The sequence below is a fragment of the Canis lupus genome, chromosome 30 (genome assembly GCF_003254725.2).
Source record: "Canis lupus dingo isolate Sandy chromosome 30, ASM325472v2, whole genome shotgun sequence".
In the NCBI taxonomy this organism is placed as follows: Eukaryota; Metazoa; Chordata; class Mammalia; order Carnivora; family Canidae; genus Canis; species Canis lupus.
In genome coordinates, this window is record NC_064272.1 from 9,836,408 (window position 1) to 9,857,092 (window position 20,685).

Genomic DNA, 20,685 nt, shown 5'->3' on the forward strand with positions numbered 1-20,685 from the left:
AGTATTTCCCACTTTTGAAAGTAAACCATCACACAAACAGAACTAGAGTGTGCATGCGGAATGAATATTTTATTACTAGATTATAAAAATAAAATACAAAATAATTTTAAAACAGAACTTAAAACACTGTACAAAGCTTTAATATGATACAAATGGGGAAATTAAATAAATAATTACACTTTTATGTACAGATGGCCTATACAAAAGCACTCCATGTTTCTGCCAATACTCTTATGTCCTTGGTTGCCTGAGCAAAAATGCATAAAGAGGGCTGCTTGGAGGGAAAAGGACAATACAATACCTTTGGAAGTATTTCAAAGAGCAACTTCTCATCACTCTGGTTTCATGAAGAGGAGGAGAAAGGGAGAAAACCTTGGGATTATTAAAGTCCTCTATTCTAACTTAATGGTCTTGCTCGACAAGAGAATTCTTCTGGTTTGTGGTTCAATCGATGTTAACAGCTGCCAACAGTTCATTACTTTCAAGAATTATACCTAAGTCAAAACTAGATGTCTCCCCGTCCCTCTTTCTTCCTAAAAGCTGCAAACTGGTAAATAAATGGCCCAATTGAATCAGCACTTGGCAATTTTAGGAATGGAGTCAGGAGGGGGACAGGAGCTGTGCAGGAGAGAGGAGTGTGTGGGTTCAAGCATCAGTCGTCTAATCAGTTCTCTTCTTTCTTCAATTCACTCAATCCAATTTCAGAGCCCCAAGAGGCAGGAGTGTTGTTTACCTCATCTTCCTAACTGTATTTCTGAATGCTTTTTACCTTAGTGAACTAATTTATCTATCTTGTGAATCGTTTAAAAAGAAAATAGTTTTGAAAAGTCCTAAGGGCTTTCCCCTCCCTGGGTCATTCCCTAAAATAAATCACATTCAAGCTCTGGTCACCTTATTTATCCCTGTAAGTGAAGAACAAGACCCAGATTCCAAATATGGGGAAATGCTGTGAATGAATTTTTAATGATTTTAAACTGTGTACTGTAAAGCGGGTAGAAAGGATCATATGGCAAGGAGAGTGTATATTAAAAACTTGGGTTTACTCCATGTTCTTTGCTGGGTGAGTGAACACTTCTGTACATAATATGAAATGGTATTAAACTACTGAAAAGAGGGGTAAAATTCCTATCCATCATTAGTATGTAAAATTATGCCATGGGAAAATTCTCTAGTCACATAGATTCAAATATCTGCCTCATGGAATCCTATTCTATAGGTCAAGGAACCCAGAACCTCTGGCCCAGGGGTACCGAAGAGACATGTCAGCATCACCAGCAATACATACTATGCCCATACTGTTACTTCCAATTTAACAGGCAGACTCTTAAAGTTTCACAGGGTAATGAAAAAAAGGCCTCATTTCCTTTACATGTCTCCTTAGACCAAAGATCCAGCAAAATGTAAGGAACTATTCAAATCATTACTAAATGTTACTTGTTGGTTATTCAGTTTTTTGAGATTGTGTATAATAACTACAAAGTTACCTTGATCTTGTCACATACTTTCATATTCTGACCAACAAATTTGCTCAAGGGGAATAATTAAACAGCAAGCTTATATTTTCAAAGTCAGAGCAAATAATCATTACAACTCAGACAATGTACTGATGGGCCAAGACTCTACTGTCATCATTTCATGTCCAGCCAAGGATTTCTTAGGGACTGAGGTGTGCAGCATCCAAATTCCCCTTCAAATTAATAGGGATCCTTGTCCTATGCCCTGGATTTACCTAAGAACTATAGGAATTCCCTATATACTTCCTGCAGCTCTCCCTCGCACTGTTGGCAACTGAATTTGTAGGCCCCTAAGACTATCTGGGTTAAACGTTCTCCTAATGCCAAAGGGGCAACCAAATGATTGAAAAAATCCAATGATATGATGTTTCCACACTCCCCTCCCATCTTCAAGGTGTACACTAGAGTTCTACTGGATGGGGGCAGGGAAGTGGGAGGTCCTCACCACCACCTGGGGGCTTCCATGTACCATGTCCTCCTATGTGGTCTGAGGACCGCAGCTGCTGCATGTTCCCTTCTCTAAGTTAAGGTCTAAATCTGCACCTGGAACTCGGGTGAATATTGACATGTGGGGACTACCGTAGTGGTTATATGCCTCAATCCTGTAATACTTTTTGTGTTAAAACACAAACTGTACAGACCCAAACTTAAGAAAGTTGAACAATGCCCTGTCACCAACCAGTCTCTCTCTCCTCAGTGATACAGGTGCCAAAATCTGCCTCCCTTTAGGCAAAGTCCCAACACATCTGTGGTAAATGCTCATAAACAGAAGTGGGCAGAATATAAAAGAGTGACTGCAAACAACTTCATTCCAAAATACATGAACATGACAGAAAAAATGATTCCCTAACATACACCATGTTTTGATAGATATAAAGGCATGAAAAAAGTTTTAAATGTGAAAACTTTGATCTCCAAGACTAAATCTAGACTTACCTACAAATTTATATTCAAATGGCCAGAATAAGATGCATTTTTTTTTCCCTAAGCCACTGAACTCTGAATTCCGGATCCTGTTTCTCCTATCACCAATTCCTAATGTTAGATTAATAATGTAGTTCGCAGAACAAAGAATCCTCTGGGGGAAAAAAGCATCTGTTTTTAACTCAAAGCTATCGGGTATAGAAAAACTAATTATAGTTTTAACTATCTGCGCGTGGGTTTATAAAACATGCACTAAGTACACTTTTTCCTTGTAGATTGAATGCAACCATAGAAACATTTGCATAAAAATCTGTGGCCTGGAAGGAACCTCTGATGATTACCAAAGAACCTCAAGTTCCCCTAGTGGCTAGGAGCTGGATAGAAAGAGATACTGTACTAGTCCACCGACTCAGGAAGCAGCTGGGATTTGCTTAGTATTTTAAAGCAAATAATACAAAGTGGATAATGACAACAGTGGGTATCAATTATCATTTTGCTACTTATTCAGGACTGGAATGACTTGGCAACTTTTACGAAAAAACATTCACTTCCCAACATGCAACTTAAGAAACACAAATGTGCTGGTGCCCTTGTCCGCAAAGCCAGCCTGCACACCAAGGTGGGAATGACAGCGCTTGCCTGAGACCTACCACATTCAAAGATGTTTACAGTCTGTGCTTTAAGGTTACATTTGATATGACCCAATTTGCCTTTGTTCACTATACATTAAAGTTAAATGCCTTTATGCTGTGTAAAAGATGAAATTTTAATATTTTAGCCAATCTGTATACCCTGGAGATATGGCAGCATAATGTAAGAAGAATGCTATCTACAGGGGCTGAGCCCGTGCTAATCCATTTTCTACTCCATCCAAGTAATTCCAGAAACTAGACATGGTAGAGGAGAGGGGAGGGCAAGTAGGACTAGGGTTGTCATTTTTTCATGAGAAGAGAAACCAGGAGGCACTTGATTTTCAAAAGATTATTTTAACTTTTGCCCCATGCTACTTTTATAGAGTATAGTCTGGCTTGGCTTTAATTAGTGGCCATGTCCCTCACCTTAGGTAAAATAACCCAACTGGTTTATAATTACTTGGATGATCCATGCTTGTCACTGAAATCTGAAATATGCCATACTAAAAAAAACTCAAAATAAATTAGAAAAATAAGGAACTAAAACAACAACAATAAATAAATAACCAACTCATTCCGTGTATCATACCTTAAAATAAAGCAAAACCAAAAATCCTGTGCCAAAAATATTTTTTGCTCAGGACTGCCGACTTCTCTTTTAAGCCTGAGACACTGAACATCAAAAAGCACAAACTATGCTTTTAAAAACCATAAAGTAAATCTCTATATAAGATAGTACTTTTAAGTGGACCTATTGATACATTTGATATAACAAGTCTGTTTTCTTTTGAAAGCATCCGAGCAGAAACATCTTTGGTTAACTCTTTCCTCTATTTGCAAAATAAAGTATTCTTATACACTGAGGCTATTTCTCTCTGGATCTGGAGTTCACCAGTGCTATTTAGAAAAGGGGACAATGTAGTGGCGGAGTTGGGAGAAAGACAAAAGAAACCAAGAGAGAGAAAACACCCAATTGCCATGTTGCCATCGCTGCCTGTTTTGACCACTAGAAGAGAAATACCAAAAAGAAAAAGACACATACCACAATTATAGCCTCATCTGTTTTTCCAATGGTTATGACGGGCACATTTCTCAGGACAGGGGTCAAGATAAAAGTTGTGATAAAAGCTGGCTACTTTTAGTACAATTTCGCCAATACAACAAAAAAAGAAGATAATTCTTTAACTGTAGATTACTCCACTCCCCCACCATCCAAAAAATAGTGAGGTGAAAAGAATGTAAAATCGCAATTTTTAAGAGATTTTTTCTTTATACCAATTTATGTCAGACCCATGATTATCATCCCAGTTTATCCTCTTTAACCGTAAGGACAGAATTATGAGATTAACATGACAAATTTTTGAGCCAGTATTACAAGCACATACCGGTAATTTTTTCCCCTATTAAAATCTTTTAAAAGTGAAAATTAAATAACATATCTTGGCTTGAAGGCTGCCAACCCTTGCATTATACACAAAGAAGGCAAGAAGAATCTGAAGTGTCCCATGCCAAGAGCATATTTTCAGAAAATGAAGACAGGCAAGGCCCAAGTGTACACGAGGCACACAAAAAGGAATTTCACCATCTGTGATCTTGAAATTACAAATGGAGAATGAGAAAGAATGAGTTTATATAAGCATATGCTTCTCTATATATTTATAAATATTTATATCATTTACCATGAAGACATGCAAGTAGTGTTACAGCAACTATTGTACAATATAATACAGAATGACCGGTCTTCCAATATTACAGTTGCTTTAGTTAAACAGCAAATATATCTTATCTATGGCATTCCTCTGTAGTGCTTGAAACCGGAGAGAAATTAAGATTCCACACTATGCTACATTTTCTTATGAGATCATATAGGACTCAATAGTGTTTTGAGTTTCGTTTTTTGTTTTTAAAAAAGCTCAACACAGATAAAGAGAACGAGATAAGTTCAGTGCAGCTTCAGGGCAGCTTTGATGCAGCATTAGAATGTATTCACTTGGTGAGGAAATATACTTTTCTTTTTTGTTGTTGTTTTTTGTTTGTTTTGTTTTTTCTGTTTTCCAATTCAACCATATTAGGTTTGGCAGCAAACACAAGGTCAAAGAGAAAGCACAGATGTTTGCTAGAAGGCAAATTTCAACAGCAAGCAGACTGATTTACCTGACCTCAATAAGGTCTCTACAACACAAAACGCCTACAGAGTAGAAAAGAGCCCATTTGAAAAATCTAGCATCATTTACTTTTGTCTGATTTCTGGTAGCAGAAGAGTGAAATTAGAACAAATATGCACCTCCTCGTAGCTTTATAAATTGAGGTTACAAGGAAATCAGGTCCAAAAGCCCAAATATTCAAACTAAAGCACAGGAGAAGCAGGTAATAAAACATTAAAAGATAAATATTGAGCCTAAATTTATTTCCCCAGATACTCATTCCTTATTGGCTAAATGTATAAAATACAAAGTTTGAGGATCATCAGCCTCAACAACGTACCTAATTTCTTTCTATTTTTCTTTCTAAATCTCTAAGAGCATAAAGTCACATTCCACAGCATTGTACTTCCCTGGTATCATCTTGGAGGTTGCTATTGGAAATAGTCAGTATCTAGAAGACCTAAGAAAGCAAGGTCTACTCTGGTTGGTCTTCCTTCCACAAGGACGAGACAAAGGGGAAGAAGATTCTTTTGTCTTAAACGGTGTTTGCCCCACTCTGTCCCTGTCCTTAAAGCAGTAATGCCTGCACAGTAAGCTCTGCTTACACTTCTTCCTTTACCTAAGTTTCAGTAGTTCTTTTTCACAATAAAAATATACTGAGTTAAAAACTGTTAACTGTTCTTTTTTTCTGCTCCACAGAAAAATATTAGGACACACACACACACACACACACACACACACACACACCAAAAAAAAAAAAAAATCCACCAAACAACTGGATTTGAAATTCTCAGCATGTGCTGCTAAAAGCATATTAGAATGTATTGTTAAAATAAGAGAAAGGAGATTGCATCAGGGGAGATATACTAACTTTAAAAACAGAAATCCAGGGAGGGTAGTAAAAGGTGTGAACTCTCAAACACACAAGCCACAAGTATAGGAGCACTGGCTCCCCAGCGTCAGACTTGTTATATACCCTCATATTAGAGCAATTCTGACTCTCCAAGGTTGGGAAGTTTTGAATGAAAATAATAAAACAAGAAGTTTCGCTTTTGCTATAATATCTTTGAGGAATGCCTTAAAAAAAAAACAGGCCAAACCCCTTAAAATTCCATTCCATTTCTTACTTCAACTTTTTTGTTTCAAAGGCAGCTAAAAAATGAGAAATCATTTAATCTTCCCCTTGGATTTTGCTGGATTGCCCCTTCTTATGCAAAGGCATTGATTCCTGATCTGCTTGCTGCCTGCCTTAGGTAATTCCTTATCATATATTTATGTCTTCTTATAAATAATTTATCATGTTACTTTCTTTTGCAAGAGAAGATCAACACTGATTTTTTTTTTAAATAGACAGTACAGGGACACACATGCATCAGGTTTAGGAGGAAGATCTCACACCTTTCACAGAGATGCAGCCCGGCTCCTATCTGCTGAGTTTAGTGGCTGACTTACTCTTCCCCGGGGGGGCTTTAGTGCTGGCCGAGTGGTGGTGGAGGCTGCTGGATCCTTTCAGGCCATTCTTGCTGGGTTTGCAATGCTCCTGTTGGCAGGACCTCCTGGAAGAGGAAGATCCTGAGTGGCTGGGAGGTGACTTGCTTCTCCCCAGATGCGGGGATGAACTCCTCTGGTCATGGTGGGGCCGTCCAGCCCTGGATGGTGAGGAACTGGATGTGCGAGGCAAGGAAGAGCTTCGAGGAGAGGCACTGGGACTCCTGCGAGGGACAACTGGACTCTTGGGTGGTGTTTTTGGATTGTGAGGGGATCCTGGACTCTTGCACTGAGTAGTGCTCCGGGATTTCTGAGATCCATTTTGAAGAATCTGGGCCAGGCGGGAGAAAAGGTCTGAGTCGGAATTGCTACTTCCTAGGACTTTGTATCTGCGGAGCCTTAAAAGAACACAGAAGAATTATTTTCATTTTAATTCAAGTGTATCCAGACATAGTGTCCTCATGACAATGTGTACAATGTGAGTCAAGCCAGCAAACACTGGAAACAGAGTTACTCTTTCACATACCAGTTGTATGACCCTGGACAAATTACTTAACCTCTCCTAGTGTGTATTTTTTTTTTTAAGTACAGTTGACATACAATGTTATAATAATTTCAGGTATACAGCACAGTGATTCCAGAATTCTATAGATTACACAATGTTCACCACCGTAAGCTCTGTTACCATCTGTCACCATACCAGGTTATTATAATACCATTGACTATACTCTTTTTTGCTGTACTTTCCATCCCTATGTCTTATTTTATAACTTAAAGTTCGTACCTCTTACTACCCACCCCTTACGTTCCCTCCCACCCCACTCCCTCTCTGGCAACCAACGGTTTGTTTTCCATATTTGAGTCTGTTTCTGTTTGTTTGCTTTTTTTCAGATTTCACATGTAAGTGTGAAAATACCATATGATTTCACTTATATGTATTTGGTATCTGTCTTTCTCTAATTTCACTTAGTATAATACCCTCCAAGTCCATCCATGTTGTAAGTGGCAAGATTTTGTTCTTTTTTATGGTTGAGCAATATTCTATTATATTCTATGTACACACACACCCCTACATCTTTACCCATTCATCCATTAATGGACACTCAGGTTGCTTCCATATCCTGGCTATTATAAATAATGCTGCTATAAACATAGATGTGCATATATATCTTTTCAAATTAGTGTTTTGTTTTCTTTGGGGTAAATACCCAGCAGTAAAATTACTGGATTGTATGGCAGTTCTATTTTTCATTTTTTGTGGGAATTCCATACAGTTTTCCATAGTTGCTACATAAATTACATCCTCACTGGCAGTGCATATAACCGCTCCCAGCTTTTAATGGGAATACTATCTACCTCCCATGATTACTGAGCAGCCAAGAACACTGGCCCAAGTAAAGTATTTAGTTGGCTGTCTGCCATTTAGGACTTAAATATTGTTAGTCCCTTTCCTCCTAAACCATGTTTGCTCTTCTTCTTCTTCTTCTTTTTTTTTTTTTTTTTTTTTTTACGTTTTTATTTAAGTAATCTGTACACCCAACATGAGGCTCAAACTCTCGACCCAAAGATCAAGAGCCACACACTCTTCTGACTAAGCCAGCCAGGCACTCTGGCATATTTATTCTTCTAATTTTAGGATCAACTTAATGCAATGTCTCTAGCATGTTGGTAAATGAGAGAGAGAGTAAAGCATTTTGTTTAAGGCTCCTACAACAGAAATTTGGCATGTGTATATGCAAACATTAAACCCCACAAAATATAAGTCTTCAACATAAAGTGTACTCTCCAACAGCAGGAACTACAGATAAAAGTATATTTCAGGGCAGCCCCGGTAGCTTAGCGGTTTAGCGCCGCCTTCAGCCCAGGGCATGATCCTGGAGACCCGGGATCGAGTCCCATGTCGGGCTCCCTGCATGGAGCCTGCTTCTCCCTCTGCCTGTCTCTGTCTCTCTTTCTCTCTGTGTGTGTCTCTAATAAATAAATTTTTTAAATCTAAAAAAAAAAAAAGTATATTTCAACCTCATTTAACACTTTGCAAAAGGAAAGAGTAGTCACTGGTTTCTCTGGGCCTCACTTTCTGTCCCTGACAATAGTCCAAGATTCAGGGTAGCTGGGTTTGGGTGCTGACTGCCCATCTTACTGGCAATTGAATTGGGCCTTAGAATTCTAAATCTAGAGAATATTTATATGAACAGCAGTGTCTTCTCTACCCTAAACATCTGCCTTGGCCTAAAATCCATTCAGTTAAAGAATTTAAACCTCAAAGTGCTGACACGCCACTTCTTCTAGAAGGAAGTAGGAGAACTTCCAAGGTTGTATTAGCACCTGCAGGACACAGGGGTATAAATAGCCATCAACACCATCACAGGTCATTATTTTTTTCTCTGAATTCTCTCCTCTTCCTTTCTCACCATCTACTTATTCTGACATGATGAAACTCATTCTGGTTAAGCCTACCCTTGTGGATCTTATAGAAAACTTTGAAGAATGAAATAAAATCCTCCTTCTGTGCCAGGACCTATGTGGGAAAGCTGAACTCCCCCTGAGTTCCCAGATGAGATCCAGGTTGGTCAGCTCTGTAATATTTGACACAATGTCACAAACTTGGATTAGTTACCAAGTGTTACTTTTAAGGGACATGTAAAGTGCTAAGTAATAAGTGATAATCAAGATTTGTTTGCTGTGTTCCAAAGCAGCCCAAGCCACAGATACATTACCTCTATTAAGTACAGAGGATAAGCAGAAGGAAGAGGGCACGTGTGGCTACTGTTCATGGAATCAACTTTCCAAAATGTCTCAAATGACTGCTGTTTACTCATTGTCATTCTTCCTGTGGAAGTCTAGTCCCACTGGCACTTCAAATCCAATGCTTAGGCACTCTTAAACCTGAAACCCTATAGCAACTCAGAACTAAATTTACCTTAGCTAAGGGGAGCAAGTTCTGCTGCGTAATGATACAGACAGAATCTTACTTTAATATACTTCAGGGACACCTGGGTGGCTCAGCAGGTGAGCATCTGCCGTAGGCTCATGGCATGATCCTGGGGTCTGGGGATCAAGTCTCATATCAGGCTCCCTGAGAGGAGCCTGCTTCCCCCCCATCTATGCCTCTGTCTCTCTGTGTCCTTCACGAATAAATAAAATCTTAAAAAAAAATAATACACTTCAGAATCCATAACATGTGGAGACCTTCTGTTGTACTAACAGGCTATGGTCTTCATGTATTTTGATTTCCACCTTGTTTTTGTTAAGTGGCCATCCTTTTTTTCATTCTTCTCCAAAGGTTTAGACCATTCTAGTTTGTGGAATGAGTAATTGCTCCACAAGGAAAGCACTCTTAACTGGTTTATCACCACCACCCCCCACCCCGCCCAGGATTTTCCTCTCTCCTTTAAAATATAATCACACTGTAGCCAACTATATATGAGAATACTTCAATAAACAAGTATGCCATATAGTCAATATTAAACTAATACTTTTTATTATGTATGGATTTATGTATCATGAGACCTAGGGAAACTGCCTATAGGGTTTTTGTGTTTGTTTAATTCATTACAATCAGATAAATAGCACTGTTACCAGGGCCCATTCATCAATTTACAGACAAAATCTTTTTCACTAGAATTTGACATCATAATGATATCTGTTATAATGGGATTATGACTAGAAAAAGCTGTAAAATTACTGAGTATATAGCAGTTAAAATGGACTAAAAGAGAAGTAAACTACGTTGTGTACTAACCAAGCCCTGCATAAAGCTCTACATGCATGCAACCTTATTTTATCCTCCCCCAAACCACGAGGCAAATAGAAGACCTATTTTATAGATGAGGAAACTAAGGGTCACACTGCTAGAGGGTGGGGGAGCTAAGAATAAATTTGGATCAGCATGACCTTGTCTATGGCTATAAGGCTTGGGGAAGGTAGGAAGGAAACAAGACGATGAGAAGCAGGCAACAAATAAGTGAAACCACTGATATAATCAGACAAAGAAATAACACTATGCACTTAACATAGTAAGAACACGGAACATTACCTGGCTTCTACTCCAGGCCTCGTGGGTGGCTTTCCTGGTGGTGGCCGAGGCAAGAACTGAGTTGAAGTTGCGCTGCTGACTTGATCTGTGCTGACCCAAGAAACTGGCCGTGGAATTTTGCTCTTTCTGGACTGGGAAATGATGGGTGACAGAAAGCTGTCTTCGGCTGATCTGCTCAGGTGTGAATCCACAGCCAGTCTTGAAAAGGGAGCAAAGACTTCCTCCTCAGAAAAGGGAGCTGGAACAGCGGCTAGTCTCTCCTCTAGCAATTTATCAGAGGCACTTGAGAGGTCCCCAAGGAAAGACTTGAGTTGCCTTTTTTCCACCAGAAGCCTGACTAGGTCTGGCTGATAAGCTTTCTTTTGGAGGAGCTTCTCTTTTGCAGACACTGGAGAGGAGGACTCAAAAGTTGAGTCTATCTCTTGTGCTAAAACAGGGATTCGGCTGTGTCTAGTTACAAAGGATGACCTAATCATATCCTTCCGGGATGGGGGACAATGTTCACTCTCTGAAACACAATGAAATAATTCTCCATTTCTAGGGGCCATTTTCTCCCTCTTACCCTCTTGGTGCAAAAAAGTAGACAGGTCTCCCTGCTGACCTGGCAAGTCTTCACTCCTGATGTCATCATCCTTAGATATCTTACTTTTTTGCATTGCTGCCACCTGACCTATCTGTCCTTCAACGTGTGGGTCAATGACTTGTGGAGAAATTTCTGAAGTTCCGACTGCCAGAAGCTTCATTATCTCCTGATTTTTGTCTTGATTTGGCACTACACTAAAAGTCTGTGTCTTTGTCACATCAAGAGGTTCAGTAGTAGCTGAGTGATCCCTTTCCACAGTTACCAAGTCTCCTGGAAGGGAGGCGATCTCAATATAATGCTGCCCTTTGCTTAACTTCTCATCTTCATTATCCAACCCTAGAAGATTGCTTTTCTCTTCGGTTTCCCTAGGGAGACTCTCAAATTCTCTCATAGCCAGTCTGTTATGGTCAGGAAGGTCTTTTGGTCCCAGCTCTTGAGATTTGTTACACTCTCTAATATTGGGTAACAAGTCATGACCAATATGATCTATCTGAAGCCCCAAGTCTGTTCTGCTTCCTCCACTAGGAGGTTCGCCCTCTGTTACAACTAGGCCAGAGAAGTTCTCCCTTGGAGAGTAAAGTTCCACTGTGGGTTCCAAGGGCTGAAGGTCTTTCTTCTCTGGCTGCTGACCATAGTGAAAGCTTCCTGAAGTTGATTGTGTGGATGCCACAGAAGGCCTAGGAATCGTAATCTGGAGAGACAGGAGAAAAAATATTATGCAATAATGTGAAATATAATGAAGATGAGTGGTTTGAAATTTCACACTTCAAATTCTAATTTATAAGAGGAACACAGATGTTGACCAGGTCTGCCCAACTCATATTTCAAATGAACAATTCTGAATCAAAGTACCTGACACTCAAGCTCTCCTACTCAGGAGCTATACAAAACAGTTTCCCTGTGGGCTCATTGCTGCCTTTTCTTTAGACTTCTCTGTGCTCTGGAAGACTGATCTTTATGGACTGCATGATCCAGGCTCCCTTGCCTTCTGCTTTCTGGCCTGGTTTGCCCAATGGGCAGTTCCAACAAATAAAATCAGAGGAGAGAAAGGTCTGGGTATTATTATTATTTTTAAGAAGATTAATGTATGTATGTATGAAAGAAAAAAAGAGAGAGAGAGAAGAGAGAGAGAAGAGCAGAGGGAGAAGAACAAGCAGACATGGGGCTCGATTCCATGACCCTGAGATCATGACCTGAGCCAAAATCAAGAGTTGGGTGTTCAAGCGACCATGCCACTCAGGCGCTCCAAGTAGTAATTCTCTCTACTTCCTGCCCAAGGGATGACAGCTTTGGTGGTGGCTACATGCTACCACTTCTGGCCACCGCTGCTATCGCATGGCCCTTCTCCCAGCTTTTGCTCCCTCTTCTTCAAGATAGAAATGGCTCCCTCCACTGATGGTCCTGTTAGTTCTCTTAACTCTACCCACACATCTGTAAACAATTCTTTTCAGTAAATTCTAAGTCCCCTTGAGTGTGCCAGCTATTTTCTGCCAGAAGCCAGATACAGGATTAGAAGAAAAAAATGACTGGCAAATTATTGTACATTTAAAAGCTCTAGATTTACATTCTGTTTCCTATAACGCCTCTAAATCAAACAATGTTAGGAATATTTTATCTTTCTATAAGCAAAGATATACAAAGATGTTTCCTAATGTTTCATTACCTTCTTTAATTTTTTTAAGGTCAAACCTATGATAAATTAAATTCTACCATCCTTCCACTGAGGTCATTTCAATTCTATGTAAATGAGATTCAATGTCTAATAAGAATGCCCTTTCTTAAGACTCCACATTTTCACATTTGTTAAAAGTAACATGTAAGAAAAAAAAAAAGACACTTAACGAGGCAGAAAATATCAACCACATAAACTGACACGAAAAAAAGCTTTTCTGCAAAATCAAAGTAGTTAATTACTTAATGAAGCTAATTTAGTTCTAGGAAAACTATGGAAATTGCTTTTGCAAGTCAAAGCAAAATGAATTTAGAACTGTTCATGGGAGATTCTACTTAGACCCCACTTTAGTCCAAAGACATCAAGTAATCAATGTTGTTCCAGAGTCAGAGAAATTGTCTGGCTCTGTTTCTCTGTGTGTCAGGAATACAATTAGGTTTAAGAATATGTAAAGCTTGTCCTAAGCCCATCCCAGGAGAAAACACCACACTAATGTCCTGAAATAGCTCTTGAATGGAACCAGTATCCTGAGGACCTTTAGGTTAGTTGAATAAAGACAGGCTGTTTGGATTCAGATGTGAAGTCTTAAAATAAAGCCCAGACTTCTAGGAAAAGAGAGTGAGTTCTAGAGGTGCTGTTGCCCTTCAGGAAGTTCCCTTATACTTGTTATCTCTTTCATTATTCTAAAATATATTCAGACAGCAATTTTCTAGTATACATTAAAAATCATATTAAAACCTAAAATGTATAGTTACTTACTATTCAAAATATAATTTTTAAGACCTGAGAGTGATGGTGGTAAGAAAATCAGGTAAGAAGTTATAAAAATGCCAAAGAACAAGAGACATGATTCTATCTACATTCAAAATAAACCAACAGTCACTTCATTATTATATGTAATTCCAAAAACATCAGCCAAAATAAACTCAGCACTGTTTACAAAAATAATAGTCCACTGCTCTTCTGAGATTGGAATAAGGGAATCCATGCCCTTCTGAGCTTAACTCATCTTAGATTCAGAATATAAAAGGATGTGTGTATGTGATCTGACAAAAGGGGTGACAATCTTGTGCACAGAAAAGATATAGAAACCTCCAGACAGGATAGTCTATTTTCCTGAAAAAGATTCTGAGCAATTACAATAAAGTGCATAAAATACTCTCATATAATATTTGTACAGTACTTTAAATTTCTAAAATATTCCTAAAATCATTTTTATTAATTCCATTACATATCTGCCCTATATTTTAATTGGGTGCTATTATTTATACAAATTTCACAAATGAGGAAAAAACATGGTCAAAAAAAAGTTGGAGAAAGATCTTCAGGATTTTGAAAGTCATGCATAGCACAGCACAGCCTATTGACATGCATTACACTCAAATGAAGTCTGGAAAAGAGTCTGCCTAACTATTGTCTGACGAGATAAAAGGAGAAAAGCCAAAGATCAATAGCTAAATATAGAAAAGGAAGACTAATTCTAATTATAGCTGAAAAGAACTTTCTTAACCTTAGACTACAAGCCACAAAAGTATTTCCATACTTGGGACACTTTGCAAACAGATTAAATCAATGATCTTCCAGTAAGCCAGATGCATCTTTTCTATCCTTAGTTTCTATAATTCACCAACATTTCATTAAGGCATGAGTTCACTCCTTTCTTCTGTTCTCTAACTGTATAAGGTAAATACCTTTTTACAGAACTAGAAAATGACTGCGATATTTTCCATTTCTTTCATATTAGTTTTACTAACGCCTGCTACTCAGTTTGACTAATATCAGCCTCATCACTTTTTAGTTCACATAAAGCAGCTTCGTTATTTATAATCACCCAGTTTACAACAGGCCAGAGAGCAAGAGACAATAAACTGCAAACTAACAATGATTTACATTTAGCTTATACATAATTACCCGTTAACTTTTATCTCACTCAAGGATTGTAATGTTATTAAGATAATAAAAACAGCCTCTCTTCCAAATAAAAGGTATGTAATACATGAAATATCTAGATCTCATTTTGGTTTTTTGACAAATAATTTATGAGATATAGGCAGAATAATCTATTGGTTCCTACTATAGCCAAGAATAACAGTTACATGAACACATTCCTGGTCTATTAAAAAACTTAAATTTTAAGGATTCACATTTCTTTGGGCCATTCAAATTCCCCAAAGACTTCTTTTGTTTAAAACATCTTTACGTGATACTTTATACAAGTGTTGAAAATTATGAATAAAACACTATTACTGAATCATGTATCTATCAAATTTTTATTTTTAGAAAGAGAATGCAGAGCAGTGATAACATCTGAGTAATAAGAGGCCCTGCATACTAAAAGAATGTCCCCCTCTCTCTTTACCCCGATTGTTTACTCTGACCACATTTATGCTGGTTACTATGGTTGAAGATGTTGCTATACTGTGACTTGGCTTACAGATACAGGGGCTAGTGGGAGGAGGAATGGAGCAGGCAGCAGTATGCCACACGGGTGGAGAAAACTGAAAACCGGAAGCCTCAAGACCTAAGTCAACAAAAAGGAGAAGTTGCCTTTTCCCTTCCCATGTTTTCCCACTCCTCTGAGAGACATCCTTCATTAATAGTTACAGTGCATTTTGTAGGATTTGAACCTATAAGGATTTTGTGGGGATACTAAAAATCATAAGCAAGCCACAGCTCACACCCAAAGATTAGAAGTCATAGAAAAAACAGACTGAGGGATCCCTGGGTGGCGCAGCGGTTTAGCACCTGCCTTTGGCCCAGGGCGCGATCCTGGAGACCCGGGATCAAATCCCACGTCGGGCTCCCAGTGCATGGAGCCTGCTTCTCCCTCTAGCCTATGTCTCTGCCTCTCTCTCTCTCTCTCTCTGTGTGTGTGTGTGTGTGTGTGTGTGTGACTATCATAAATAAATAAAAATTTTAAAAAAAAGAAAAAGAAAAAACAGACTGAAATAAGAATATTTTTGGCTGGCCTGTAATTACACACCACACACATGACTACAGGATGTCATGGTCAATTTTCAAGACTCTTCATGCAATATTGGAAGACACTTCCCAGTTTAAATCTAGTTCAACTATTCCCAACTTGCATAACCTACAGATTTCTATCATAGCATGTATAACACTTAAATTGTTTCCCTTTACTAGCCTGCTAGCCTGAAGACCCTTGAAAGCACTGAGGAGACTCACTGGGCTTTGAATTCTTTGATGTCTAGTGCAGTACTTGACACACAGTGAATGCTTGATAATTTTTGAATACATGATTGAATCATTATCACTGGATACTTGGGTCCTTTCCAGGAAGCCTCTCCCAAGTGGTATAGTCCAGTCTATTATTTGAATAATATAATATTCAATATTGAATAATAACTTCACAAATGGGCTTTCATGACTTCCCAAATCAGTCCATAAAATTTCTGGTCTTTTCTGTTCATAGGCTGAATTATACTATCATATGTAATTTCAGAGATGTAATCACATACAAACAAAACTTTCCTATAATTATAATGACCAAATTTTCCAGATCAAAAATAGGTAACCATGGTCAGACGGAAGACATATGGCCACTCCCTAGTCAAGGTACCTGAAGATCAATGCAGATTTCTGCTGCAAAATCCATTTCAAGTTAACAGGTGGCAATTATTCCTGAAAGTCTTTATCTTTTCACATGATTAAAGTATATACCATTAATACATTACAGGAATCATTCCTTTTTTCAATGGAGGCTCTGAGTAACTCCATGAGCTTCCATAGAGTCCCTCTAGTTTATACAAGGACTCTAAACACAGTGGAACACATTTTACTGAGAAAGCCACATGAAACTACTATTTCAAATAAGCTGTACCACTAAAATGTCTCTCAAGTTCTCACTGCAATTTTCACAGTTCAACCCTTCACCGTATTTGCTTGGATTAATGCCAAAGTGCCCTCACTGGCTGCTGCCCCCACCCATTCTCTCCCACTCAGCTCCCAAACAGCATGTTACTCCCCTCCCCCAGTCTTATCAGTTTCTTGTAGGAAAAGGCACTTAGATTCTAGATCGCATATTTAAATACTCTGAAGTCTGGTGCTTCCAGGCTCTACACCCCTGCATATACTACTGTATTCTCTGCCTGACACCCCTGCATCTCTCTCCACCAAAATAACATGCTTCAGAGTCCTCTTACTTTTAAAATGAACCTTAATCTTCCCAGAAAAAGATTTTAAATTTTTATTTCCTCCCCAATTATGAAAGTAGTTTTAAACATTTCAGTTTTCATGGTTAAAAAAATAGAAAATAAAAGAAAAGCTCAGAAAATAAAATAAAACAAAAACACCCAATATCACACTCCCCAGTCCTAGGCAGGCTATCTGTGTCCTCACATTTGTGTCCATGGTTCCACTAGAATCAGTTCATGCTGTTTAAGGTAACTGTTAGACGTAGGCCTTTGGTGCCAACCTGGCAGGCTGGTGCCAACTGTTTATCCTTGGGAAATAGCATAAAGCCTGGAATTTAGGAGACACTGAATAGAACTGAAGGAATGGAAAGATCAGAATTAAGGAATGCAATCATTGCTGATCTGAATTTTATAGTAGTGGTTTTGGTACTCCTGTAAATACAGTCAGAGGAATCCTCTTAATAGAAGCTAACTACCAGACAGATCACAAAAAAATTACATAACTCCTTTTCGTTTTGTCCTGCTCCCACTATGTACATTATTGTACACCCCCTTCTTCTTCTCAATGTCTAAGAAACAAGTCAGTGAGAAAATTCCTTCAGAATGTTGATAATCCCCTGGTGCAAGGAACAGAACAGATTATCTCACTGTCCTATGGCTTGATGTCATCAGTGCAAAAAAGGATAATATTCTCTCTGTTTGCTCCATAGAGTTGTTGTTAGAATCAAATATGAAAGTATTCTATGAAATACAAATATAAGATAATATGGTAGCCTGTCTCTATGATGGTCCCCAATGACCTCGGCCCCCTAGTATTCATTGTATATTCCCACCCACATTGTAGCACGTTTGGTCTGAGTGACCAACAGAATACAACAGAAGCGATGGGATGCCCCTTCTGAGATTAGGTTATAAAAGAAACTATGGCTTCTATCATGGTGGAGGCCTGTTCGCTCTACGACCCCAACCTCTCCCACGTCTCAGTCTCTTTCTCTCCTGATTTAATGGGAAAGCCAGCTGCCATGTCAAGAATGGAAAGACCCATGTGGTAAGGAACCAAAGTCTCTGGCTAACAGCAACTGAGGAACTGAGGCCTGCCAACAGCCATTGGGTGCGCCTGGAAGTGGATCTTCCCATTTTGGTTGAACCTTACAATGATTTTAACCTTAGGTGACAGCCTGACAGCAACCTCATGAGAGACCCTGAGGCAAAACCATCAGATTGAACCACTCCTACACTCTTAACCCTCAAAAACAGTGTGAAATAACTGTGTTGTTTAAAGCTGCTAAATTTGGGGTAATCTGTTACATAGCAACAGGTAATATAGTAGAGGTATTATTTCACATTTATATTACTTCCAAAGGTAATATTAAAATGAAGCACTTGCTTTCTATTTTAAGATTTTATTTATTTACTTGACAGAGAGAGAGAGAGAGAGAGAGAGAGAGAGAGAGCATGCACAAGCAGAGGGAGTGGTAGGCAGAGGGACAAGGAGAAGCAGGGTTCCTGTCAATTAGGGAGCCCAATGTGGCACTCAATCCCAGGACCTGGGGATTACAACCTGAGCTGAAGGCAGATGCTTAACTGACTAAGCCATCCAGGTGGCCCAAGTACTGGCTTTCTAAATGACCATCTAGAACCAAGAGATCATGTGGTATAATCTGCCTTGATACTCAGTATTTCAAAGAACTCTTCCAATTCTACATTACTTTTCAAATCTAACCTTCTGTCTACCAACAGTGATTACTCAATGTCACATATGAAACTGGTCACATTCTTTCCATAGTTCCTGCCACTCTGGACCAGGAGTCAGACCTCTTTTGGAAACAGTTCATTTTCTTTTGTTTTTCTTCTTGACCCCTGTTCATTTATGCTAGCTTAATTTTGTCTCTCCATTTTCTAATCAAAACAATTCACTATTTTTCTCCTATAAGCCAAAGGATGGTCTAATTTACCCCCTGTAAATCCATGTTGTTTAGCATTGTTTTAGAAATGACTGACAGTGGGCCAATTTCAACACTCTTTACCCAAGGAAAAAATTTTAATTTCCAACACAGCCCCAAACCAATTTCTTTCAAATTTAAAAAATGTATCCATCTTTCAAAATCTATCATCTAAAAAGTTGACAGATGCTATTTGATAATTAATGGTTTCATGTATTTGGATAAGGGAAGTCCTAACTAATGCTTATTAATCTGCACTAAGAAACAAAGCGGCTGCTGAAGTTCTCATCGGTTAATTTACTATGCCAACTATGCCTGTAATATAGTTAAATTTTGCTTTGCCCATTTTTATGGTTCCTACATATATTTTTTTAATATTTATTTATTCAGAGAGAGCGAGAGAGAGGCAGAGACACAGGCAGAGGGAGAAGCAGGCTCCATGCAGGAAGCCCGACGTGGGACTTGACCCCGGGTCTCCAGGATCACACCCCGGGCTGCCGGCGGCGCTAAACCGCTGCGTCACCGGGGCTGCCCGGTTCCTACATATTTTAAAACATCAGACATGGTTTTTTTTTTTTTTCATGTCATCATAAAAGAGAAACAAGCTTGAGTGAAAAAGATACAAACTAAACAAAGTGTTTCCTATCAGAAAATTTAAAATATTCAGATAGCCCAGTAATACGTTTTAGCGTGTTATCCAAGCTAGAACATATAATCAGAGTTGCTAGAGATGTAGAGACGCTAATTGGCAATACTCCCTATTTAATGTGTCTGTAGTAAATTAGGAAAATAATAACATCTGCTTTGCAAAAGTAAACTCTGAATTTAAGCTTCAAGAAGAGAATCAAGATAAATATGTTTTTCACCTAATCCCCCCTAAGTGAAGGAAATAGTAAGTTTATTACCTTAGACACAAATATACAAGTGATATACCTGACATTTCTTTAGAGACCTTCAGTTAAGAAAAATATTTTTATTTAAAGATACCTGAAAATGAAGTCAACCATATAATATCAAATATATGAATGCAAGTCTTTCAAGAATTTGACAGAGAAAATGTTGCAGGTAGTGTATGAGAACCATGCCAACAAGGCAAAAACTACAAGTGGAACCAAGGCGTTAGAAAGCCTCTTTGAGAGGAAACACACCAGAACGCAGCAGAAAAATGCCTGAGCAGCAGTGAGTGCACAGCATGAAAGAGGTGACGAAAAGAAGAAACTGAACTTGGGGAGATGGAAAGAGGGAATGAAACAGTAAAGAGGAATTTGGGAGGAAAAGGGATAAGAGGGAGGGAGGAAGGTGGCTGGGTTTGCCTCTGGTCCATAGGTTACTGTGTATAATTTGTAAAAGGATCCTCCTCAAAGAGAAAACAGACATGCACAAAGATGCACAGTCTGGGCTAGATTTCAGCCCCTACTTGCTCCCGTGGCTAGGCCACTTCATTCAGTGAACCTGTATAACTGTACAAAGCAGTCCTGGAAAAGAAGGAAAGACAAAGTAACTCTAATGAAGAACGAAGCAGGCATTTATTTTCCTATGTTGAAGTGCAGGTGAATTCCTACAGAGCTGTACAGAAAACCAAATTTTGTTATTTT

The 20,685-nt window shown here is 38.7% G+C and overlaps 1 protein-coding gene across 1 annotated transcript in view; it reads right to left on the minus strand.

The window, feature by feature from the left end:
- Positions 1-50: 50 nt before the first annotated feature.
- The window catches only part of TTBK2 (tau tubulin kinase 2), a 138,418-nt gene continuing 117,783 nt past the window's right edge, over positions 51-20,685 (minus strand). Inside the window, exons 13-14 of the mRNA XM_049104324.1 lie at positions 10,739-12,012; positions 51-7,100 (exon numbers count right to left, since the gene is read on the minus strand). Of these exons, the coding sequence (XP_048960281.1) occupies positions 6,638-7,100; positions 10,739-12,012 (1,737 nt within the window). The 3' untranslated portion in view covers positions 51-6,637. The remainder of the gene's footprint in view (positions 7,101-10,738; positions 12,013-20,685) is intronic.